The sequence below is a fragment of the Mustela putorius genome, unplaced genomic scaffold (assembly GCF_011764305.1).
Source record: "Mustela putorius furo isolate JIRA1106 unplaced genomic scaffold, ASM1176430v1.1 tig00000842_pilon_pilon_pilon, whole genome shotgun sequence".
NCBI lineage: Eukaryota > Metazoa > Chordata > Mammalia > Carnivora > Mustelidae > Mustela > Mustela putorius.
In genome coordinates, this window is record NW_025421493.1 from 1,766,359 (window position 1) to 1,793,801 (window position 27,443).

Below are 27,443 nucleotides of genomic sequence, written 5' to 3' on the forward strand. Positions count from 1 at the left end.
CAACTCATTAACTCCCTCCTTTTTTTGTTCCAAATTGTTGGGGGCTATTGTATGCCTCAGATTCTAAAAGCCCAAATATGAAATCAAATATTGAGAAATATTAAAAATGTTCTCCCTCAAACTGGCTACTTGGTCCTAAAAAGGACACTGAAAAAATATATTTTGCTAAAAGTGACTCTTAGACAAAGCCTGTATCATTTTCATAGTATTAAAACTCTGTACAGATTACTGTTTAATGTTACTATTATAAAATCTCGCATTCTAAAAATGAAATTTGTGAACCAGATGTCTAACACTGGTGAGATAAATCTACTTTCACAAGAGTATACATATGGGCAAGAAAAGTGAAGAAGGAAAAAACATTTTTCATAATATTATTTCTCATATTTAAAACATGAATTGTAAAGAAAAGGATTATTTTTTAATGTGAAACTTCATCTGACAGAGACCTCCAAAAAAGGAAAAATAAGAAAAATTAAAGGTGTTATCTGATTGAAAATGAAAATAAAGAACATAAATGATATGCCCTGCCTCAGAATAATTCATAATTTTGTGCAACCTTTTTGGTCCTTAATATTTACTGTATAGTATAGTAGTTATCTCTTTTAAGTAATTGCTTTTCTGATCTCAAAAATACTGCAAGTTCAATATAGAAAATTTGGGAAATTATAAAAGTATATTTCAAAAGTAAAAATTGCCTGATTTCCTGCAACCTGTGATAACTATTAATGCTTTGGTAATTTTCCTTCCAGTATTTTTTTCTATGCATATATATTTTTAAATGATTGGAATATACACAGTTTTATTTGTTGATTTCTTTCAATTAATGTATGTTATATAAAGAGTGTTTTCTTGCATCATTAAATATTCCTCAAAGTGTTATTTTAATGTCTTCATAGTATTCTAGCAATGTACATATCATAATGTATTTAGACATTCACCTACTGATGATATTAAGCATATTTTTAGTATTTCAGTTCTATAAATTATACTGAATTTAACACCCCTGAACATGAATTTCTAGGCAAATTTAAAATAATTTCCTTATGATAACATCCAGAAGAAGAGAGTAGATATCTCAGGGATTTTAACATGTATTGACAAACGGCCCCAAGAAAGATTATGTCGGATTTCAATTCTATCAATTATACTACATGGAGCAATATATGAGAACCATACCCTTGCCAATGCTTAGCATATTTTTAAATTTTTCCTAATTCTATAAGTAAAAATAAGACACCTTGCATATCAAATTGCTGTCGGTGGTTCCCCTAAGGTAACGTATTAATAAGGAGAGAGTTGTGGAGACTTTAGCTTCTATTTTATATGTTCCTATATTGTTAGACTTTTTAATAGGTACATATAATGTTTGTAGTTCAAAATTAATAATAGCATTCCATTGTTACTGTTAAATTACTAAGATTGAAATATTTTTGTATCTTCTGGTAATTTGTAGAGCCTCTTTATGAATTATTTATTTGTGTCTTTGCATAATTTTTATATTGTGGTATTTGTCTTATTTATTGATTTGTAAGACTCTTTATATATTAAAGGCATTGCTTAAATGTCCCCTTATCCAAGATGTCTTCCCTGACCTTTCTAGAGAGCTCTCATTCCTGGCAGAACATATAACTTTACCCTTCTTTATTTTTCTCCATATCATCACCCTACATATTATATATTTATTTGTTTCTTGTTTGTCTGTGTGCATAACAAAGTCAGGGACTTTGTTTTGTTCACTCTCATATCCCCAGCACCTTGAATACTGATTAGCACATAGTTAAGTACTATATAAATATTTATAGAATTAATAAATACAGGTTCTTTGCTATATACATTTAAAATATTTCCCCAGCTTAGAGTTTATTTTTAGTTTAGCTTATCAGACGTTTCTAAATTTTTTATTATTTTTATTAACCTATAATGTATTATTTGCCCCAGAGGTATAAGTCTGTGAATCGTCAGGCTCACACATTTCAGAGCACTCACCATAGAGAGCTGCTGGTCTTTTTCTTTGTGTTCATTTCATTGCTTCTATGTGTCTGAAGTCCTTTACAATTGGTTTTATTATTTGCATTTTCATCTTAAAATTTTAACTCTTTAATCTGTGGAATTTATGTTGTCATACAGTGAGAAATAAAAACCTATTTTTTCCAATAATATAATCCCAGAGCACCATTTAGTAAATAATCCTTACTTTCTCCATTTTTTTAAATCTATTTAACCTCTCATCTTGTCTTCTCAGTAATAACACAAGCTATGAGGGTTGGTACCTTATGCTTTCTCTATCCCTCAGAGCTGAGCATGGAGCTGGTCAGTAAAGGATGATCTACAAATAATTGGTAGATGGATGAATGGGTGAATGTTTTCAAGCCAAAATATATATATTTTTAGAAGAGCCTAACTACTAAACAGAAAGTCCATTCCCTAAAGTCTGAGGGCAAATCATCATAACCAGAGGGGCAGGATTCACCTAGAATAAATGAATACCCTGCAAGGTCAGGGCATAACAAGCACTATAGAAACTACTAAGTAACAAAACTTAAAAATGCCTGATACTATCCAAAAGGAATTGTATAGCATTGGTCCCTGCCTTCAAGGAGCCCCTGAAAAATATTCTTTAGGGGGCCCAAAAGTAAAACACCTTCCCAAGGACTCCCCAGCTGACCTCCCCTGCCCCTGAAATAGCAGTTTACTCCCTGCAAAAAATAGATTGCTTTGTTACAGATAGTGCCCCAAATCCTGCTCAATGCCATCCGCCAGGTTCCAACATGCATTGAGTTTAATGGTTTAATAATTCTGGAATCAAATCTACTTTAAAAGAAAATCTACCTCGCTTTTGGCTCAGAAGCAAAACCCTCATGTGCCCTACATCTATAGATTCTGTAGGGCTTAGTGAACCTCCCATGGCCTGAAATTAAAAATAATGACAACAAAAATATATGTTTTTACTGAATTCTGGCTCATTGGTGATTATCTTCAGCAAACAGCAAACGAGCAAAGCCGTGGTGAACTAACTGCCCCTCATGCCAGAGAATGATGATCAGTGAAATTTATTGTTAAGCATGAATAGTAGCTAAAATATTTATTGCGTGTGAGGTATTAAAATGAGAAAACTTTCAAAGTGGAAGCTTCAAGCAATTGCATTAAAAGTTGCATAATTCGGTTAGATTAACCTTAGAATGGAATAAAAAGCTGCTTATTTCCATAATGCTGGCCTTCTACAGTATGAAAGGTTAGATAATTTATCATGATATACAAAACAGTCCTCAAGAATGCCTAACTTAAAAAGGAGATCTCGGTGACTTCCAGCTCTATGAAATTTTAGGTAGCAAGATAATCAACACAATTTATATTTAAGTGAATTTGTGTTCTTCTGAAGGGTCTAGCTTACCAGGCAAGAAGGGTGTATCTACTACACGTACCTACAGCAAACACCAACCAACTGAAGCAAGGTTAGTATACTCACTGTTACCTTTATGACAGAACTTAACATTGGACAAGAAAACCTATTTGAATGGGGAGGCTACTGAGTTGTTGTTGTTGTTGTTGTTGTTGTTGTTGAGGCTACTGAGTTTTGACATACAACCTACATTAGACACAGAATATGTTGCCCTCCTGTAAAAGCTAAAGGCTGGTAACTATTTCATCACCTGTCATAGATCAGTCCCTTACCTCAATACCACCTACGGAGCAGCTGTTGTGGTCACATGGGCTCAAACCTGAATGCACTCAGCTACAGGAAGCCTTTCAAACCAATCCTATAAAATTCACAAAATTACAGTCAGAGCTGCAAAAGAACTTGAAGATACCCTGACCCAATCTCCTCATGTAATTGTTCCAGGGTTGATATAGTTTGGCATTTGTTTGGATTTTTCAGAACTCTCAATGTCTTGGAGTGGTTTCCTTAGTGACAATAGATTTCAATGAACTAAAGCTCTTCTTTTACGAGGTCTTTAATTCTGTGTCATTGGTTTTGCTAGTGACCTCCTCCCTGATCCCAGAATTACAGTTCTCAATTGTTATCTTTGGGAATACAGTGACTTGGGGTGGCTCACACATTAGAGATAACTGTCCTGATGGAGTTTGCTAGACTCAGAGGGTGAGGAGAGCAAGGTAATGTAAATGTCACACATTCTTGGATTCCCAATACCTCCAAATATGGCACTGTGCACAGCCACAAACCTTGGCAGGTGCGGGTTTTTCTCCACCTCCCATGATCTCTTCCAGATGATCAGAAGTGCAAAGACTAAGTCCCCTGATGCCATTCCAACAATGCCCAGTGCCATGGTATTATGGCTTACTAGTTTTATAAAGTTTTGACCTGTCAGATCACTCTACAAAGTATATCTTGTGCAAAGACAGTTAAAATTTAAGTATACTTTGTGCAAAGACAGTTTAACTATTTTCCATTTCAGACATTTTCCTTATTGTATTTTTTTACTGCAACAAGACACATGTATTTTTCCAACTTGAAAATAAAATTCCTCAGTAGAGGCAAAATTCAAAGAGTGACCTGGAGACATAAGGACATATACCCCAGTAGCAAGCTCAGAAACCATACAGAAAATTGGTGTTTCTTATGTGGTATTTGAGATTGTTACTAAAGAGCCATAACTATCATAAATTGTCTTGCAATTTTAATCAGGCAAAGTCCCCTGGAAAAACTTTGATTTAACGCTAATGCCATCATGTTCTCTCCCCTAAGCATTAAGGAACAAACATTACCATTAGCATACCCCATCACTTGAGAGTCTATACTTGAGCAAACAGAAATGCACTAGTAAAAGAAATGACCAGTATGGCAAGGTCAGAGTCAATGCCAACCTTCGGAGTGCTGTGTGCCTGTGTCCTCACCATAGGCCACGGTGCCTGGCAGCAAAGAGGAAGAAAACAGTCTTCCAATAAGCCATTCACCATTACCTATAGCCAGATGCCTCTGCTCAGACCTGCACTTTCAGAGTCCTGCATCCCTCAAACATGTCAAGTTTCAAATATGAATGCTAGATCATAGACATCTTTAGTTGTAAAAAAAAAAAAAAGTTGCTTAAAGGTTAAATCAATCCCCCTGAATGCAGACTGATCCTTGCTCATACATCTCACCTAGAAAAGATATAGTTTTATAGCTAAATACCTGGATGCATCAGCAGCCCAAATAGGATTTCCTCAAGCCAAGTGAATTAAAGGGTTAGAGGAGAGTTTGAAACAGAATTATGTCCAAAAGGCACAAAAAGAGGAACTGAGCCTCAGAAAACAATTTCTAAGGAGCTGAAATTCCCTATAAAGTTTTCTTAAGTTGGGTTGCACACATAGCAATGATTATTTGGCTGCTTCCTACTCAGAACTCTCCATTAAAAATATTTCCCAGGAACTCTGTTCCTGGGCTATATCAAATTGGGGTGCCCTGGCCTCACATGTAGGGGAATAACATCCTATTGTGACTAGACTTAGAAGCTTTTCCTCAGGAAGTTAACCAGCAGAGTGTCAAAGGGTGGAGAGCACGACTCTGAGCGCCTAAGCTCATAGACATGTGTATAATCAGGCCAGCCCAGCCCATAAAGGCTCCATTACCACAGAGGCAGAATAAGCAGGTGAGAGAAGCATATCATTCTCTCTCTCTCTCTCTCTCTCTCTCTCTCTCTCTATCACACACACACACGCACATACACACTCTTCTAAAGGGAGAGGAATCTGGCCTTTGGATTGAATTTATCTTCCTGCCAGCTTACACAGAGAATCCATTTTGTTGAGAAGAGCAAACTACACAATCTGAGAAGAGGTGCCCTTCATGCTCTGGAAATCAGATTTAGAAATGAAAATAATCCAGAAAGCAGAGACCACCAAGGCCAGTGCTTGTGGCAGTGAGGGAGAGCAGCTTGCCATGGAACAGCAGCCAGATGGGGCCCACTGGGAAAAGCTGAAAACTGGTCACCCTGGCACTCAGAGATTTAATGGAGCATCCAAAGCCTACACACATCAAGGCCGTGCTTAAACATCTGACATGAAGAAGGCCTGGTGCTCGTCCATGAACACGGAGCTCAAGGAGAATGCAGAATTCCCATCAAGCTTCTTGCCTCCTTCGATCAGCAACGGTCTGCTGGAAACTCAAGATAGCTATCCCAACACCTGTCTGTCTGTCCATCCGTCTAACTCTCACTCTCTTTTTTTCTTTCTGAAAAGTAATACTCTAACTCCCCAAAAGCTGAATTCAAAGGAAGTAGAAGAGAACCCTTTCATTTTGCAAAGTAATTCCCAGGCTCTACTGAATCCGAGAACTGCTTATTGACTTGGGGAGCATTTAGAACCTGGAGCAGCAAAGTGAGAGCCATGTCTTTCAGAAGTAAGCCCAGGAGGTTAAAACAAAAAGCACCAAACACATTCCCAATAGGCTTCAGTGCTTCCAGCCACAGACTTTCAAAGAGTGGGGGAAGATGAAGAGGATGGGAAGGGGGCAGCTGTAACCATTAATTTTTTTTTAGAACAAATATGAAATGTGGCATTTGTTAAATCCAGGTGACATGTACCTGCCTTCTCTGGACTCCGTGTATTTTAAATATTACATAATTATATCTTTTTTAAGTAAGTTAACTTCAACCAGGAAAGCCAACCAATGAGAATTCAAGAGAATAATGAATTGGCCCACCTTTCAAAGGTTTTGTAAATCTCGCCCATGTGAGGAATCTCACTTTAAGAAAAACAAGACATGTGAAAAATCCAGACTTAACAAAGGACATTGGTCAGGAGTTGTTTATTCACATTATGTGGGGCTCTTTCTTTTACAAACAAATCCACCACAGGTTTTTGGTAAATATGGAATGCCATCACTGCGGTTAATACAGGGTCGAATTTACAAAACACTCACTTGCAGCAAGGCTTTTCAGGAACACAATGACGGTTCAAAGGTATATCCACAGGTCCTCTTGTGTCACCCAATCATATTTTCAGTTCTGGAACAAAAAGCACTTTGAAGCTGTACCAGAGGAACTGCTATCAAGCAAAATGGAGTCTGGTTTGGCCCCAAATGTTAGTTGAGCCATCTGTCCGCTCTGTAACTCCATTTTCATGATTATTGAGTGTAAATACTGGTTCCTTCTCACATCTTTTCCAGGGATGCTGTGGAGCTGTGTGGTCCCAGCCAATATTTTTTAAGCAAAATGCTGAATGATATAACAAATGAGATATCTGCATGGGAGCCCCAGTTCCTGACACTGGCAGAGCGGTGCTCCAGGAAGCTGCAGTACTTTCCATACCGTTCCCTGGGGTGACACAGGGAGGCGCTCGCAGCCTGGGTACACCCACTGGAAGCAGAGTTACCCTCAGCACGCAACCCACACAAAAACCACTCCTAACTACACAACAGCCAAGAAGGAAATGTAACTTGAAGAGCATTTCCCTCTACAAACAACTGATCCTCTGGGACTTTCACTTCAAGCCGCTCAATTGTTCGAAGTAAATGAGGCTCACATTAAAGGCCAGCCAGTCACACATCAAGAAATTAAGCCTCCTCTCAGTAGGAGAAAATGGCCGCTCCTGAGCCAGCCTCCTGCCTCTCACACACAGGCCTCTTGTACAAATGGCTTCATTTACCCACATCTGAGACACTCGATCCAGCCAAGCTTGGTCTCCCCTAAGCCCTGAAAGCTGAGATACACAAGCAGAGGGGTCAATATCTGAAACTCCAAGCAGCTGCCTCAGATCCTCTGCAGCGCCATAATTCAAAGACTCCAGCTTTGCCACGAGGTGGATTCATCCTTTTCTTAGCTCTCTAATTCCTAACAAGCAATTCCCCACACCCCTAGCTTCAGCCTCTGGGTGCAAAATACCAAAACCACAACCAAGACTAGGGCAAGGATAGGGAAGGTGAGGTCTGCAGCTCCTCCCACCTTGTAAGTCTGATGGACAATCAAAGAAAAACCAGGTAGGGCCACCAGGACCCCCAAACAAGTGGTCCTCTAATAAGAAGAATTCCAAAGCCTCAGAGCCCTCTATGGAAAATGTCCTGCCTCCAATCCCCCAGGGAGAGAAATCTCAGGATCATTAGCAAGCGCTCTGGCTGAGATCAACTTTAGTGAAGGTGTATGGGGAGAGAGGTGATCTCTAAGGTAACCAGTTAATTGCCAATAAGGAATGATAATAATAAATTAGCAAATACTAATGTAAACTAACTCAGTTCTGCGGCAGTTGCATGGAGACGACAGAGGAACAGTTTATTCTGGAACACATCTTGCAACCAGATCCCTACTGGGAAACACACTGCCTCCCCTAGATGTGAATGGCCCAATAAGATACAATGTAGGCAATGGGTGGCCCTAGAATGTATCCTAGTAGAAGTGGAGCCTTTGATTTTTAGAGAAAAGTGGAGTGCATGCACCTGAAAAGAGGCGGGTTGCACTGTTCCCATTGCCTCCTTCTGATGCCTGAGGGTTACTTTTGACTCTTAGGGATAAGACTTAGGTAGTTCCAAAATGCTGTCATAACAAGAAAAGTAAAAGAAAAATAAAATTAAAAACGTTCACTTAACTGTTTGTTGGTTTGTTTTCATTGGAGGCAGTGTCATTTCCTTGCTATTCAAACCAGCCTCATCATACATATCAATTTCCTAGTGATTTCTGAAACTGACATCTGATAGGTTTGGGGCTGCTTTTCTATTTCCTTAACCCACGGTTTCACTCAAATCCCTGCAAATCCCTAGCTTTAAAATTCTGTTTTAGGGACCAAAGCGTGTTGAGCTGTTTCTTTCTTCCTATTTTTCTTCAAAGCCTAACTAATGTTTCAGTTTCATTATTTGCACTAAGATAACATGCATAGGGACTTCCTGTAAGATAACTGGAAGCATTCAGTTTGGTTTGCCACGTACATTCCTAGTCTGCAAACTCTTCTGCCACTCAGTCCCATAGCAGAGCACACACAGCCTTAGAATGTCTCATACTGAAGATGCCACAGTTTGCTAGCAAAAGGTAGAAAAATAGAACTCAAGATTGAGTTTGAAACCAAAATCTAAATCCTAAATCTAAAATCTAAATCTAAATCTAAAATTCAGGAAGTTTTGACCACTATGATTCCCTCAGAGTATCAGCTCAGAATCATTCAACATTAGAAAACTAAAACTTTAAAATGCCTCACCAAAGAGACTGGGTGTCTAAGCCATTTGACCTCTCGTAAAAGCTGGAAGAGGTCCCACCCACGTCTCCAATAGCAGTAGAAGAAATGAGTTTCATCTTCCTACAGCAATGATCACAGCTTGGGTGACAAAAAGGGTAAAGCAGAGATGCTGATGTACAAATGAATAACACTTTCCAGCATCCAGGGGGGCCCAGTAAGCATGCCTCCATTTCATAAGATTGGAAGAAAAAGTATTTGCCATAATAAGGAGACTCTAAAAATGTTGAAATATTTTTAGAAAAATCTTAGCAAACTGGAAAACCTATTATTATTCTCTCTTCTCAATTCCCCTTCCTTTTCAATCTCTTTTCCCTTCCTTTCACTCTCCTCCCACCACACATACATTCACTCATGCATATACTAAATCTACAGACTAAATATACCAGGATGCCAAGAAATGCAACTCTCACCCTTCAATTTAAAATATTTAAGGGATACCTGACTTCATTAATTCTACAGAAATCTTCTGTAAACAGCAAAGACATCCTCCACTTTTCCTCGCCAAATCTGTGTACAAAACCACAAAATCCACATAGCCAATTTCCGGACCAACATCAGAAGATCTGCAAATAATGATGTGTTATTCTAGGCATGACAGTCTCTGTGATACTAAAGGCTGAGTTCCAATTCCCTAGACTCCTTTCCCTTTACCTTACCTACTTAACTGCATTGAACATCACATTCCCTTTGGTTTCTAGGGCCAACAATATTCAGATGTGGCTAGGTTTGCACACTGATGCAGAAGAGACCTACACTTTTGCAAGCAGCACCAAACCTTAGGAGCTCAACAGTTAAGGCTACATATAAATGATAGCAGGGTTGCCAAGAAAGAAGCAGAAGGGGAGCACTACGAAGTCTACAAAGTAACATGTGGTTAGAAATTCTCTTATATTACTTGCAGGGAAATCATTGGGTGATGTTAGCTCCCCAACCAGACTGAACTCTCCGTGGGCTGCTGCTGCATCTCATATTTATTTGGGATCCCCATGGTACCTGCCACACAGCTGAGCACATTGGATTCTCTAATAATGCTTACTGATATCTAATGCCATGGTGATAAGGTATAATAGAGTGCTCCAAGGGAAGAAGTTCCCCACTCCTTTATGGAGCCACTGTAAAGCCCTGTAACAGACTCTGCAGATAAGGGAGGGAGTGGGTTTGTCACAAGGTAACCCAGCAGAGAAACATAATGTGCAGTGCTTTGGTCTCAATCTGGAGAGTAATAATGTAACATATGCTCAGAAAAGGAAAGTTATCCTGAATTGAATTGACCTGTTTACTTGTCTGCCTCCTTGTAAACTCCCTAGGGTCAAGGATCAAGTGTTTTATTGTTGGATCCTGGTCAAGTAGTGCAGTATCTAGCACATTCTAAATGTGCGACAAATGCTATTGGGGTTAATGAACAGATAAAAGAATGATTTGATGAAATAATGTAAAGAAAAATGTAAGTAACATAAGATTTAATACAGGAGTCTCCATAGAATCTCATTTTTATCACATCATAGCACTTACCACTCTGTTATAACTTCTTAATAAATGGTGGTTTCTTGGATGGATTAATTAATTAATAGGAAATATAAAGAGAAGGTAGGAAATATATCAGGATATTACTATCCTAGGAAAGGAGAATATCCTATTGAATGCCACAGCAGCATAAATCATTCCTGCAAATCACCTATTTGTTTGCTTGTCTCCCCTGTTAGAATGTACATTCCTTGAGACGACAGATCTTTTTAATTTCTGTAACACCAAAGCCTAGAGCAGAAAAAAAGTAGACCTTCAATGAATATAGCTGAAGGTATGAATCAACCATTCTTGCTCTTCTATAGATTTCACTGTACCTAAGTATTCTACCTAGTCCTCATTCAGGGACTTCTGATATGGAAAGAAAAGGAGAAGTATCATTTTCCCCATGCATAACTTTGTGACATTTGCAAGTTAAAATGGCCTCCTATTTCTGGATGGGTTTCTCAGTTGAACTCTACAGGACTGCATATTAGAAATACACACTTGGTCTCACTATGTCTAGGACACACTGCCTTGGCCCTTGACTAGCCCTAGACACTACATAGCTCTGTGATTTAGTTAAATAAGGAGAGCATGTGGCTTTGTGAGTTGGGGAGAAGATCAGAATTCAGACTTTCAATGGATTTTCTAAATAATTGAAGCAATATTTTATTTCATTCTGCCTATAAGAGAATCAAAAAGAACACCAAGATCTTTGATAAACCATGAAGACACACACAGTCATATGTCTCTTGCCCACTGTAAGTATCTCATAAGCACTGGGGCTCACATTTCTCTAGTGCCTTGAATTGATCACAGAAATAATCACCACATCCTCAGATGATGATTATTTTGTCTATCTCCAAAAACAAGAGCAGTCAGCACCTGAACCCACAACGTTGCCATCTTCTACCTCCATTGTTTAACATCCAATATGAATACTCCAAGCACACCACTTTGTAGGTGTTACCTATACAAAACCAACTTAAATTCCTCTTTAGTTACAGTGTCTATGGGGTCACACTCAGGTGTGCAGGCCATTATAAATGATTCTCCAATTATTGTCTAGTGAGGAGATCTATGATTCAGGGAACACGTATGTGTCATACCCTTTACATTACACAATGCCATACTATTTCTTGGACTGACCTTGCATGGTAGATGTGCCCATTTTGTAGATGAGGAAACAGAGACTCAGAAGGATTCCATACCAAGAGGTGTCCCCCAGATTCAAAATCATGGTCTACTTGATTCCACCACATAGCACTACCTCTTCCTTTCCGTGGCTAAACTCTTAGTAGTCCACAAGTAGTCCTCCAAAAAGTCTATGATCTAGTTCCTAGTAGTATATACTGATATTCATAATTGTAACAGTGCTTCTGTGGCATGATATTGGATTTTCAATAAATCCTTATATAGAGATTAATAGATAGAAAATACTGGTGCTTTTGTTGCTAGCTGAAGATCATCAATTTCTCATTAAAAGCACTGTTGTTTGGTCCAATTACTTCTGGTGAGAATGATTTTTCAGGAAACTAGGGAAAGCAATTGATTCAATTGCCCTCTGAAATTGATACAAATACTATGAGACCATTTTATATGCATCATAGCCTAGGTAGGTCAGTCTGAATTATTTCCAAGGCAGGAAGGTGGCACTGAAACAGCACTTGGCAGAAAGTTATAGAGCCCTGTGATCTAGTCTCTCCTCCCTTTCTTTCTCTGCCTCTGCACTTCCCTCTTCCTCTCCCCCCCTACCCCACTCCTCTCTCTGTGTGTCTCTCCATGTCCTACTCTGTGAGTCTGAACAACTCCCTTACCATCTCTGGACTCTGTTTCATCTACTGAAGGGTAATCTATCAAGATAACTATTGCAAGGCTCAAAGGAGACAATGATTGGGCACGTGCTTCAAAACCTGTGGAAATGCCTTTCAAATCTACAGTATTCCTTTCATTAGTGGCCTGGAAGAGGGCATATGCCTCCCAGTGCATCAAATTTCCAACCAAAGAGGAACTTAAGCAATTTATGGAAACTCGAAACCAACTTAAGAACCGTTACTTATAGCGTTCCACCCACCCACCCACCATTATCCATGTTATCACCCTACTACCCTGAAATTGTTCAAGAGCCAGCAAACATCAGACCACACAGTGCTAAAAAAAAAAAAAAAAAAAAGCTTCCATTTTAAAAACCTTCATACCTGGTAAAGGGAAACAGAGCCAACTCAGATCATAGTTAATTTCTGAAAAGTTTGTAATTAGTGACAGTTTCCACCTCCTTGTTTGTCAAATATCACCAAACCAAAAGAACTACCAAGAAATGGCAACGTGGTTTTTTAAATTTTTTTGTTTGCATCCCTTTAACCAGCCCACCCATATTCTTGGGAAAGCACATATATGGCCAAAGAAAAAGAAAAAGGGGGCTTCAGGAAGCTGAATCACTCTTGCACTGGAGAATTGGCCCCTGAGCATTCTAGGGTTCACCCATCTTTAACACTGCTTGTCGATCCACTCTTTCTCAGCCACTTTAACTGGAACACTGGTACCGCTGGCTGGCAAGCATACCGCATTTGCAACAGGTGGAGCAAATTCATATTATGCCAGAACGCCATACAGAGACTTCCAAGGTACAGAGCCCTTGAGCTCCCACCCTTAAATCCACCCCTACAAAGACCCAATATGTTGGGCTATCCTTTGCCCCAAGAGACCCTGCTGGCAAACATTGACTACAGAAATGGGCTTATGCAAAGAAGTCCTCCCCACCCCTGCAGGGGAATTCTGCAGCCTAGAGGCCTAAGCGGGTCTGGGGGAGCAACATGGGAAAGAGAGCCAGCCAGGAGGACCTCTTAGAACCCCTTAGCTGCACTCACCTCAGGCAGAGGCACACCGTTGATGATCAAGTCTGGCTGCTGGGGGCCCTGGCTGTTGAAAGAGTGATGGTAGATGTGGTTGGCACTGGTATTGCGGGTATTCTGGTTTTCCACATTCAGGAAAGTGCTCTCTGAGCGACGGCAGCCCAGGGGCAGTGTCTGCTGGTGGTAGTCGAAATAGTTGAGGGAGGAAGTCAGGGAGGAGCAACTGACAACGTTCATCTTGTCTGTCTCCTCCACATCCCGGGGTACCAGACGGATGTCATTCTTACTGATTTTTTTCTTCTTGCTTGATTTCTTTTGATGCCCATAGGAGTACTCGGCGATTCTGCGTGACAAAAAAAAAAAAAAAAAAAAGGAAGAAAAAGGAAACGTGTATTGCTAATGCTCTCCCAAACCATGCGTTGGTTAATAAATATTAAGCACCCCAGAGGGTTGCACCCCTTCTCTGCTCCAGCTTCTTATTCTGGTGCATTACATCATCAGGTTTCTCCTGTGCTTTGTACATGTGAAAACAAGCTAAGGGCCATAGAGCTTTCATATAAAACATACAAACCTCCCACTCCTCCACCACCCCCCCAAAATGTTTCTATACTCTGGATGTGCAATTTCTCATTGCCAGTGGCTACTTAGCAAGAGTGGGGAGGACAGGAAAAGTTGAGCCTATAGGAAAGAAAGCATGAAAATGGTCAAGTCTGGAGCTTCCCTGGAACCCAAAGGAACCTCTGGGTGAAATAAGAAGCAAGTATTAATTTAAAAGAAGAGGCGACAGAAGGAATTAAAAAATAATCTCCTTTCCAGTTCCTCCAGGCATTTGCCATGTAGCAAACACCCTCAGTCAGATATCTCTTTGACCTGATCAGTTTTGAAGTGGGTTAGATCAAACCCCACCCTTTGATGTAACCTCAGCTTCTCTACTCCACACCCTCCTTCCCCCTGTCCTACCCCTGCCCCCCTTCCACTCCCTACCCTACCCCCTCCTCTCCTGGAGAAAGTGGAGAGCCAAACCCATTTGAATGAGGGGAAGTGCTTTTTACCTCTTTCCCCTTAGGCTCACTTTCTCCTCTGCCTTTTTGTCTTGCTCCTTGCTAATGGGAGAAACCGAGATGCAATGCGGACACTTGCTGTTTTGTCCTTTTATAAAATAGCCCAGGAGACAAGTGATGGTTAAACAATTACTGCAAAGGAATTTAAAGGTTAGTGCATTCAGCATCCTTCTCCATTCAGGTGCACCTACAAGCAGCTGTGCTGCAACTGGAACATAAAGAGCTCAATTTAATTAACACTGACACAGACCCAGCAACGTGCACCGAAGACACCAAGCATTAAGAGACTTGTCAAAAGAAATACATTGAATTGTAGCTAGATTCTAAAAGTCATTTATTCCTTTGTACATAATGATTCACCTCATTGTTGGAAAATTCAATTTCTGGGCAATAATCAGCAAAACAATAGGGTTAATAAATAATACAGGTTGATCTTTACAAGGGAAAGACTGTGACTGTCTTCCTGATCAACAAAGCTAATTGTCTGAATACAAAAAGCCGAATTCAGCAGCAATTGCAGATCACCTCACAAGTCTCATAAATGAATGCATTTGAGGAAGAGGCTCAGGAGGGGCTGAGAAAAGAAAACCTCTTGTCTAATACATGAAAAGACAGGCTTTCTAAAAGGTCTAAGCGTACAGGGAAATTGCATATTTCCCGAGGCAAATTCTTACTCTATCCCAGGGATGTTCCTAGGGCTGAGCAGTTACATTCCCCTCGCCCTTTCGCTGTGTTCAGGCATACATGCAGGTGATGCTACTGGAGCTTAAGAGCAGATAAAATCCCAAAGACCCCAGGACTAGGGCTTATTTTCTTCTCTAATCTGTTTATAGAATCAATGGGAAGTTTTAATGATTTTGTTTACCCATGATGGATAAGTTTGGCAATGCCCCGTCCAATTACTTGGCTGAGGCATTCACTGAGCAGCCCTTTCTGTATTGACCAATTATTTAATTAAACTGTACTTTATTAATCCCAAACCATCATGGGGAACAGAGCTCTTTACAAAATACACATGTGAGTGAAGTTGGAGAGCACTAAGATTTTCTTTTTTTCTTTTCTATTTTTTTTTTTAATTTCAAATGCTCTCTTCCCTGTTTAATGATCTCCCTGGCAAGCTCTCAGAAAGAGCTCTCACTTCTAGTCATATATCACCAAGAAGTGGCAAAGCCTTCACTATCTTTATTTCAAGATGATTTCTTTTTCATCAAGAAAAGGGTCTTACACATTTACTTTACACTACAGAAATGGCTTAAAAAGAGTCCACCCTATCATTATCTCTATATAAATAAAATTTTACAGACCCCCCCCCATTTTTCTCCTTTAAAAATCGCCACTGGCAGTCACAGGTTTCAAAGGTAAGAGCAATATTAATTTCCATTTCTCCCATCTGAATTGACTCAGAGCTGAAGGAAAGAAAAGTCATGGCCATTTCACTAGTAACAGGATTAAAGCATTTATGAGGCATTGCAGCTGCTCTTTTATGGCACCTGATTGATATTCATGTGTGGTTAGCATTTGTCTACTAACTTGTGTAATGCAGAGAATAGTAAAAGGGAAACAATAATTGCATGGCTGTTACATATTCAGGGGGCTCTGATTCACAGAAGTGTGCATTTCAGATGGTGTCAAATACAAACTGGACCTACAGGAACATATTTTGACTGATTAACATGCAAGCACAGATGGCACAAAAGACACGCTGGATGTGTAGGTATGTTGAAAGCACACACCACACACACCTTGGTTGGAAACCGCAGCATCATTCAATTTCAGCAAACTAAAGAAACAACTTCTTTTTTTTTTTCAACTGTTTCAATGAGACACTGCTGGAAATAATTACATGTATTTATCCTAACTTGGACTCCAGAAATACTTAGTCTTATTTGTTCTGGCTGATTGTAAGGAAGAGCTTCAACAAGAGTGTGTTTATCAGGAATTTTTAAAAAAAAATACTACTTGTCATTTCCAGTTTCTGCATTTCTATTCTCATCCTGAAAGACCCCTCTCCTAGACAAACCCCTCCCCTAGTAGATAGATAGGATAACTAACTGCTTGTTTGCTTTTCTGTAAACCGCTGGCTATTAGGTATGAAATTAAGTTAGGTTATTAATTGTGTGAATTGCTCTCTTACCTTTCTCTAGCCGCGTGGCTTATAGAAATAATAGAGACGCCATGATGACACTCCTCCCTTCCCCCAGGGTTGAATTCAATGTAACTGCTCTTTTGCCTTTCTGTAACTGCTTGGCTTTTAGGGCATGACACTTGACTCCTGTTTGAGCAAGATACCCTCTCCTAATAGCAGGGGCATGGTCATGTAGGCAGGGGGCCACATAGTCACGTAGACAGGATGTCTTTCTGCTGAGTAGTAAGGGCTAACTTCCCCTTTTTGTCTCCCCCTCCCCGCCGCTCTCTTCGCATGCGTGGGCTAACTGGCCAGTTCTGCTTCTGTAAGATTGCTTTGTCTGCTTTCACATGTGGGTCCCCTGATCCACTCCACTAACACCAAGTATGCCTTTTTCAAAAGTTCAAACTGTCCACCAATCAGTTTGCGGCCCACCCAAAACTTGTTTGTACCTGTCTATAAAAAACCCGGCACCACCCCAGCCGGGTGTGCTCAGCTAGCAGGAGCTGCTGACCACCCGCAGGCGCGCGCTGACCACCCGCAGGCGCCTGCGTAACAATAAAGAACCTCTTGCTGATTGCATCCAGTGGCAGTGTTGGATTCTTGGGTAAGGGGATCCGCGGGTCTTTCATTTGGAGGTCCCACCGAGATCATCGGACTCCTGCCCACGGATCCAACTGACTCCCACCGGGAGGTAAGCTGGCCAGCATTCTTGTCTCCTGTCTCATGTTCTCGTTTGTATCCAGTCTCGTGTTCTTGTTTGTCTCTAGTCTTGAGAGGCCTCTGTTTGACCTATACTGCGGGTAGCGGTATAGTGTTTGTACAACAGCGTGCGTTGTTGGATTGTATTTGTAGGCAGCTTGAGAAGGAGCTGACGAGCTCGGACTTCTCCCCTGCCAACCCTGGGGGACGCTCCAGGGTGTCGAGGGGCCCAATTTTTTGGAGCCCCTCATTTGTCCGAGGGTTATATCTGTTTGTCCGTTCCAGAGGAACCCCTCGGCCCTGGATGGAATTTGTCCACCGCAGGGAGATCTCGAGGCTCCTCTGGGCCGGTGGAAACCTTGCTTTCGGTAGCATACCGAAACCGCGCAGCGACCTTTTTCTTAATTGTTTTGTGTGTTCTACTCGTTGTCCTTGGTGTTTTCTTTGAGTCTAAAATGGGGCTTCTCCCTCATTCACTTCCCGTGTTAATGGCTATTACTGGAGCCAACTGGGGTTGGTCTAACTCAAGACAGAGACTATAAGGAATATTCCCAAGCAGCTGCCGAAACTCTCTTTGTTTCGGGGAAGTTTCCCTGTGTTCTCTGGCCTGACTTAGACTGCTTTTTACCCCTCCCCCCTTGCTGGTGGGAAAGCATGTTGTCTGCTCCTCTGTTGGGGCTTATGAGCTCCAAAACCGGGAATCCTTTCTCTGCCTCCTGGCAGCACTTTGTTTCTTCTGTTTCCCCCTTATGTGTTTCTGTACCAACGTGTGTGCAGCCTGCATGACTGGCCTCTAGATCATGCACCACAGCTCCTTCTCTCTCCACTGTCAAGGAGCAAGAACAACACACCCCCTGGACCTAACACCTCCCCACTCCAGATCTTCCCACGCATGTCTCAGGTAAACATTCAAAGTGGAGTGGGTCCAGGTGGAACGTAAATCAGTGTTGGAACTAAGTTAAGTTTGTTGGTTTAATTAAGATAAGACCTGTCTTTTAAGTTATCAGCAGTAAATGTGAAACTTCGAAGTTACTGAAGGTCAAATAAGCTTGTGTTACTTGTTAAAATTTGTTAGCAAAGGAATGACTAAACTGATGGTTAATTGTCTGTCTCAAAGTTCTAATGGGTAATTGCTGAAGTAGCTTTAAAAGTCTTTGGTAACCTGAAAGTTTTAAAGTTTTGCTTGGATGACAAATGGAATTAAATTGTGGACATCTAGGTCCTAACCAAACAGGATAAAATGCTAAGTCTTTAATTAGTGGATGTAGGTTTGTGCTTTTGACTTCTTACTGCAAAGAAACTAAGAGTATTTAAATCTGTTGGTAAACTTGTTTGCCACTTAACTGATTCATAAATTGCCACCTGAAGAATTCTGTTGTAACAGTTCACAATTGGTTAATAACTAAAGGTGTTTCTAAGAATACGAAGTTCTGCTTAGTGTAACTAAGACTGATGGAAATAAAGGGAAACTCTATATGTAGGAAAGTAGGAGATATGTAAGAAAGACTTAAGGAATGGGAATACATTTTGTTGAAGGTAAGGGAAGGTAATTTTGTCCTAAATGAGATGGTTGTTTAGAAGGAAATGGCTTGGGACAAAACCTGAATGCAAAGGAAAGTTGTAGAAGGTTTGTGAACGGAAATCTTCACAAAAGAAATTTTAGATATGGTCAGGACAGACTAAAAAAAGAAAGAAAAACAGCCTCCAAGGTGATTTAGCACTCTCCTGACCTGCCTCCACATAGATTATACTTCCAAGTATAAGGGCCATTTGGCCTTGAGAGATTAAGGAAACAGCCCAACCTTGAGGGACTGGGAAAACACCCTGTTACCATCCTCCTTTGCCTGTAACCATAGAAACTCACTCTAATCTGTAAAGAGTGAAAGGGGAGACTGATCACCTCCCATTAGCCAGAGACGCCCAAAAGGGGAGGGTATCCAACCTGTTTGAATCTGAAGAGTGCCTGACTGTGTGAATGTGTCTGTATGGCTCCACCACTTTGGCTACGGAGTCTGAGGGGGCTGCACCTTGAGTCTCGCGGGGCGTCATATGGCATAACGGTCATCTACTCCACGGAGTAGCCTGGTCCGGGGTTTATGCGGACAGGCCTTAGCTAAGACGCTCCTAAATTCCCATGAGGGATGCAAACAGGACAGCAGGGGAAAGATCCCCCCCCTCCCTTGTCTGCGACATCATTCATGATAGGAGAGAAACCCAGAAAACTCCTATCTTAAGACTGCACACTTAGAAGTAAAATAAAAAAAAAAGGGGAAAGACACTGGTATAAGAAGCTGGTTTTCTTTCTGTTTAAAAGGGGCAAAGTTTTCTTAGCTAATTGATCTGTTAAAAAGTGTAAAGGGTTTCCTCTTTGCCTGCCTGAAAAATTCAGTTCCTATGTTTTGTTTTATCAGGTGTTTAACATCCCTAATTATATTTAGGCATGTGTTTTTAAACTTTCTAAGGTTTTAGCAATTGTTGACAAGATTTAAACCAATGATAAACCTTGGGTTACATTTGGGAAAATGCTATAACTATTCTAGAGATTCTATGCATTTCCTAAAGTTTTAATGTTTTGAGAGATCACCGCTTGATATTGTAATTATGGGAATATTATATGTTACAGAAATTGTAACCTGATTTCCTTGCAGCTAAATTGTAAACTCCCCTGTCTCTTTAGCTCTAACCATATCCATTCTGAGTTTTTGTCATTTATAATTGTTTTAATTCTCTTGTAAAATGAGTTTTATCTTCAAGGAGATTCCTATAAAGGACTTTCAGGACAAATACAGATATTTGATATACTTGAAAGTCCTAAAACTGAAATGGGTAAGAATTTCCAAAACTGACTAAAGCCGCATTCACCGGATTTAGTAACATGGGACCAAATGAACTAAAAGATTATAGTGTTGTGTCTCTTAATGTTTTGTCTTATTTTAAACATTGCCGGTTCTCTCTAATGTTTGCTCTTCCAGACTAGGGATACTTTTTCTTAAGTTATCTGTAACTTTTGTAAAAGTGCTCAAAGCATTCAAGCTTTTCTCTCTATATGAACCCTCTGAAACCAAAAGGTCTCAGTAAGCATTCTTCTATGGCAATCAGTCATTTGCATAAGTTCAATAAGAATCTGTTCTCCTTGTAACAGGACACCATTGGAAACTGGTTATTTTACCAAGGCTTTGACTGGAATGTCATATTTGAGAAAGATATGCATAAACTCAGATATGACCAGACAGCTTAAAGGAACTAAGGTTGAGTTTTATGAAACCTGGAGCCATAAAGCCCCTTGGGACTGTTGGCCTGATTGATACCTTGCTTACAGAGTTCCCAGCAGCCTCACCAGGTGAGTAAAGAATGTCACTCTTTGGTAGGTGCGGAGACTCAGAAGAGGCATTCGCCCAAATTAACAGGTATTGCAGGCATGCCTGATGGCAAGTATGTGGCTTGGCTTCTGGCCCGGAGAGGCTACTAAAAGTTCAACCTAGAGATTCCTTATACAAAGTTCCATCAAAGTAGATTCTAAAAGATCTATTGATCACACTCACTGTTCTTGCTGAACTTATGTAAATAATAGGCCAAGTTTGTTAAAACTGGACTTGTTTCACAAGTGAATTAGTCCTGATTTGGCTATCTCTGTAAATGAGGGTTATTTTAGAGAGAAAAATTGTTTTAATAACACACCTTTATGGATGTTAAATTCTAGATTTGATTGTCTTTAAATGTTTACCTAAGCTAAACAATTTGAGGTAAACTTCAGAGAAGTTATACAATAGCTTCTTTAGTTGATCTTACTGTTTTGTGGGGATATTCGCAGACCCCACGGCACATGATTAAACAACTGAAAAACGGGATTGATTCCCCTACAATTGTATAACTTAACTAACCCCTTATGTGTGGCTGGGATAATGAAATTGCCTAAAAGCCACCATACCACACTCCATAGGATTAACTATGGACTTGTGGAGATAATGGATGACCCCACTTTCTTTATGATTGGATTGGATGATGCATGGGAAACTCTCCTTATCTCTTGACAAGTTCTCCCACTTGACAATGATCCTCTGTAATCAGGATATTATTAAGGCTGGACCACTCAAAGGTCTTCTTATTGGTTTCATCCCTTAGTCATATTTATCCTAAAGGCCACCTCTGTTGAGGTGTGATTGCAAACAGATGCTTTAGCTAAGCATAGAACAGCCCTCATAAAAGGAGCCTCAAAGCTCACTATGGAATAGTCCCTGACTGTAATGACTTCACATCAGGTCCAGATTTGTCTTAGAAGCCAAAGGCCACCAATGGATGATGGAGGCCAACTAATTAAATATTGGACTATACTTATCTATGCCAGAATTAATACCTAAAACTTGTCAAACTTAAAACTTTAAACCTAGTTACCTGTATGCCTGAACCTGACCACTGTACTTCTTTTCTCTATAGAGCAAAAATGTTCTTTGTATTTTATTTGATCTTGCTTATTCTATATGGCCAGATTTAAGATGCCCCTGTTAAAAATACGAATGACAGTTGGTTTTCTGATGACCATAGTTTTCATAGAAAAGAAATAAGAAAAGCTAGGTGTGCCATAGTGCTCACTAGCACTTTGCAATTGCCAAAGTCTAAGAATTAACATTTATACTGACTCCAAATATGCTTTCCTGGTACTACATGCCCATGGAGCTATTTGGAAGGAAAGGGGATTGCTATCAAGCCATAACTCCCCAATCAAATATGGGCCTAAGTTCCAAAACCCTCCTTATCGCTATACTAAGGATGGCCTTAGATGTCCTGACAGCAGTCCAGGGTGGCACATGTGCAATTATCAAGACAGAATGTTGTGTGTACATTCCAGACTATCACAAAAATGTCACAGGACTAATAAAAGACATGAATACCCAGATTAAGGCCCTACAAGATCCTTCTCTCTCAGTGAATGGTTAAGTTCCTGGTTTAAAGGAGGACTATGGCCAAATCTCCTTTTCAGGCTTCTCATTATCGCCTTATTAACCTTAACATGTTGCTTTGTTCAATGTTTCTCTACTTGGTGCCGAGACTCCATTGCTGCAATGACTTCACCATGACAGACGATCCTTGTCGCGTGAGAGGACGCCTCTTCGCTGTCAGCGCTGGATTCGGCTGCCTCCGCCTTTCCTAACTCCCCTATACATTCCTCCACTGATCAATATTGACCCAGTAGGTAGGGTAGGGACAGCTCTACGCCCCTATTCAGCAGGAAGAAGTTACAGAAGATGAGACCTTCCACCTTCAACCACCTTAAAGATTTAAGAGTCAAAATTGTTTCAGGGGAAATGATGAAGGAGCAGGAGGCTGGCTGAGGATGGAGAAGGGGCTGATGCCTTGCACCCCCTCTTCACCCTTCTCCACCGCGAAAACTGGTTCAACAGATTGCCTTGGCTTACTACTTTGTTGTCATCTATAACGGGCCCTCTCATCATTCTGTTATTAATTCTAACTTTTGGTCCTTGTGTCTTAAACAGGTTAGTACAGTTCATTAAAGATCACCTGTCTGTTGTTCAGACTATGGTACTGACACAGCGATACCAACTCCTCAAGCAAACAGAGCCCCGGACTAGCTCAATGCAAGGGCAGGACATGCAAGAACAAGACGAATGGATATAAGATTCTATCCATGATAAAGAAAAAGGGGGGAATGAAAGACCCCTCTCCTAGACAAACCCCTCCCCTAGTAGATAGATAGGATAACTAACTGCTTGTTTGCTTTTCTGTAAACCGCTGGCTATTAGGTATGAAATTAAGTTAGGTTATTAATTGTGTGAATTGCTCTCTTACCTTTCTCTAGCCGCGTGGCTTATAGAAATAATAGAGACGCCATGATGACACTCCTCCCTTCCCCCAGGGTTGAATTCAATGTAACTGCTCTTTTGCCTTTCTGTAACTGCTTGGCTTTTAGGGCATGACACTTGACTCCTGTTTGAGCAAGATACCCTCTCCTAATAGCAGGGGCATGGTCATGTAGGCAGGGGGCCACATAGTCACGTAGACAGGATGTCTTTCTGCTGAGTAGTAAGGGCTAACTTCCCCTTTTTGTCTCCCCCTCCCCGCCGCGCTCTCTTCGCATGCGTGGGCTAACTGGCCAGTTCTGCTTCTGTAAGATTGCTTTGTCTGCTTTCACATGTGGGTCCCCTGATCCACTCCACTAACACCAAGTATGCCTTTTTCAAAAGTTCAAACTGTCCACCAATCAGTTGCGGCCCACCCAAAACTTGTTTGTACCTGTCTATAAAAACCCGGCACCACCCCAGCCGGGTGTGCTCAGCTAGCAGGAGCTGCTGACCACCCGCAGGCGCGCGCTGACCACCCGCAGGCGCCTGCGTAACAATAAAGAACCTCTTGCTGATTGCATCCAGTGGCAGTGTTGGATTCTTGGGTAAGGGGATCCGCGGGTCTTTCAATCCCACCACCCCTCCCCACATACACATGCACCCTGCATATACTCCAGGAGAAACTGAAACACAATAACCCGTAGTGACATCCACTGGTAGGGACCAGATCTTAATGCCACAGCTGAATCCCACATTACAGAAAAATACCATCAGCTCCAGAAGATTGCTATTTTTACTGCAACATCTGGGAGGCGAAGTCCTATCCCTCATTGAGATGTTTGGTCTCTACCTCATCAATCAACTAGATATGTGAAAATATGAATGACGGGTAGAATTTCACCTTACATAACCAGATGTTTGGGTAATGGATGAAAACAAGACAAGAACGCACTTTAAAAAAAAAATACTAATCACCTGTGTTCCCACACATTCCTGTTTTCTCTTCCCTCAACTGTTTCCTACCTTAGACACCCACTCACAGGCTCTCTTCAGTTTACCTACAAGACTGGGCGAGTACCAGCACTCCCTCTCCTTTCAGTATCTGTCCCCAAAGCACTGTGGCCCTGAAATCAAGTTGTGGGTCTTGGGTGTTGGTGGTTCTGCTGAAAATTGACTTTCTCTCTCTCTCTCTCTCATTTTTTCCTGCCATAACTTCATGGAGACAGCTGCACAAATTTTAAAATGATAATTGCTTTCCTGCTCATCATCATTATGTGACAGAATCCACCACTCAAACAGTGAATGATTGTCTTCCAGCAAATTGTCAGATCAAAAGAATTGATCAACTTGGACTGCCACAAACTTTCCCCCCTTCAAAAACAAGCGCAGTGTGTACACAGCATGCATTTAAATAGGAAACAAAAGCAATGGGATTTTCACACAGAGACACAGATACAACTTACTCACCCAAGACAAAGGAAAGATAAAAAGTTGGCTCTACCTGCAGTTGTAGGTCCGGATCTCTTTGTTGTCTCGCTTGCACTTGATTGCTACAAAGATCATAGTGACAAAGAGGATGCCGGCAATGGAGCCCAGGGCGATAATGAAAATCAGGGACAAGTTCACCGAGCCCATTGACTCTTGGGCGTCAAGAGCAGGGGACAGGTAGATTAGGACTAGTGCAGAGGCGGAGAGAGACGTCTTGCCGTGGTCGTGGGCCACCACAATAAGCTCATAAGAAGCCTTTGAGCTCTCGCCAAACGTGCGAGTGGTTCTGACTTCGCCATTGACCTGATCTATTTCAAAGAAGCCCCGGTCACCCTCGGTCATGTCATAGGTGACACGGCCATTCTCACCCTCGTCGTAGTCGTCCGCTTTGACCACGGTCACCAGATACCCTATGCCAGAGTTGCGGGGGATGTAGACTTCCGCAGTGCCATTGATTAAGGGTGGGGCAGTAATGACCGGGGTATTATCATTGACGTCGAGGATGATGACCCGAACCGTGGCGTTGCTCTGCAGCGAAGGCAGGCCGCCATCCTTGGCCAGGACCTTGAATTCGAATGCCTTGGTCTGCTCGTGGTTGAAGGATCGAAGCGCATAGATGTCGCCTGAGTTGGGGTTGATGGAGACATAGGTGAAGACTGGCATGTCCCGCACCTGCGACGGCACAATCTGGTAGGAGACACTGCCATTGAGACCCAGGTCGGGGTCTCGGGCGGACACGGAAAGCAGGTAGGCGCCAGGTGTGTTGTTCTCCTGCACAATGACCTGGTAGTAAGGCTTGGAAAAGTGCGGGTGGTTGTCATTCTCGTCTGTTATGCGAACTGTAAAGGATTTGGCACTCTGCAGCATGGGCACACCGCCGTCGCGCGCCTGGATCGTGAGGTTGTACTGGTCATGCTGCTCCCGGTCCAACCGTCCGTCCACTAGGATAGTGGAGAAGCTCTCATACTCCTGCAGCCGAAAGGGCACGTTGCCCAGCAAACGGCATTGCACGCGCCCATTGAGGCCAGAGTCCCGGTCAGACACCCGCACCAGTGCAATCACGTAGCCCGGGGGGGCGCTCTCGCTTACCTCCACCAGCTCACTGTTCACTGACAGCAAGTTGATGACCGGCGGGTTGTCATTGGTATCGAGAACGCTGACGGTCACCTTGCAGTGTGCTGGGATGGAGTTGGGCCCCAGGTCCTTGGCCTGCACGTCCAGTTCGTACACGTGACCCTCTTCGTAGTCTAGGGCACCGGTGACTGTGACCAGGCCACTGTGTGGGTCAATCTGGAAGAGCTCACGTGTGTGGTCATTGACATAGCCATAGAAGGAGTAGACCACCTGGCCATTGGTGCCTTCGTCTGGGTCGCTAGCATTGAGGCGGATGACAGGTGTATTGGGAGGTGAATTTTCTGGCACGCTCACTGCATAGGTGGACTCGCCAAACACTGGGTTGTTGTCATTGGAATCGGTCACCTTGATGCTGAGGCCAACAGTGCCCAGATGCGGTGGGTCGCCGCCGTCGAGTGCGGTGATACGAAAGCTGTAATGCGACTGTGTCTCGCGATCCAGACTTTTCTCCACCACAAGTTCCGCAAACCGTGAGCCATCGCCGCGCGTCTTGATCTCCAGGCCAAACAGCTCATTAGGCGTGAGCTCGTACGTCTGCACGCCGAAGCTGCCGGAGTCCGGGTCATAGGCGCTGTCCAGCGGGATGCGCGTGCCGGGACTAGCTGCCTCGGAGATCTCCAGCTCGATCTGTGCCGCTGGGAAGCTGGGCGCATTGTCGTTCAGGTCCTTGATCTCCACCTTAATCACGCATATCTCCATTGAGCTGGACATGACCTCCAGAGAGATGATGCACTTAGGGCTCTGGCGGCACAGCAGGTCGCGGTCAATCTTCTGCTTGGTGACAAGCAGGCCCGAACTGGGATTAATGTCTACCAGGTGCGGAGCTGAGTTGGACACCACACGGAAGGCAGAGGCCTGCCGTGGATCCAGAGCAAAGCCCGCCTCGCGCGCGTCCTTGGCCACGTTGGCGATCACCGTCCCGGCGCGCTGCTCCTCTTCTACCGAGTATTTGAGGTTAATGAGGGCAGCTGCCTGCGTCCACAGTACCGCCAACAGCAGCAGCACCGGCAGCAGGAGCGACTCCATGGCTGCACGGGGCTCTGCCTGGCCTCGCCTCTCCACACCCCTCCGAGGCCGACGCCGCCGGCGCTCCAGCTTCCCGCAGTCTCGGGCCGCCTGTTGCGCGCGCCCCGGGGCCCCGGAGGCCGCGGGAGGAGTCCCGCCCAGGGCGGCCCTGCGGCGCGGGGAAGGCACCCGCGCCGGCTCCAATGCTGAGGTTGCAGCAGACTCGGAGGAGGTTGGCTGGGGGCCCGGGGGTTCCGGGGGGCCAAGGGAGAGCCGCGTGGCCCCGAGCCCCCTCCCTCCAGCCCGGCTATTCAGTTTTCCCCCTTCAAAGTTAGCCAGGCACGACTGGCCGCTGCAGCGCAGGGCTGCGGGTTGGACGCCGTCTGAGCTGCCTGGTTGACGGAAGGCTGAGTCTGGACCGCACTTGGGGCAAAGACCCGGAGGGCCGTGGGGGTGCAGCCTCTCAGGCACTGCCCGGCCCACCGCAGCGCGCCGGTACTGGGGCTGGCGAACGCCTTGTCTGTGCACCTGGCATGCGCAAGGACCTCCCCCCAGCTCTCCTGGCTCACTGCAGAGAGAGAACCCGCCTGGAACGCGCCCTCCGAGGTCC

At 42.8% G+C, this 27,443-nt stretch overlaps 1 protein-coding gene across 3 annotated transcripts in view; it reads right to left on the reverse strand.

The window, feature by feature from the left end:
- PCDH19 (protocadherin 19) overlaps positions 1-26,854 on the reverse strand; it is a 143,431-nt gene extending 116,577 nt beyond the window's left edge. For 2 of the 3 annotated variants that reach the window (XM_004777178.3, XM_004777177.3), the window contains exons 1-2: positions 24,708-26,854; positions 13,536-13,863 (exon numbers count right to left, since the gene is read on the reverse strand). In XM_004777178.3, coding sequence (XP_004777235.1) covers positions 13,536-13,863; positions 24,708-26,854 — 2,475 coding nt within the window. Of the gene's footprint in view, positions 1-13,535; positions 13,864-14,572; positions 14,714-24,707 lie in introns of all 3 variants that reach the window. The other variant, XM_004777179.3, reaches the window with a different exon arrangement.
- Between the last annotated feature and the right edge of the window lie 589 nt (positions 26,855-27,443).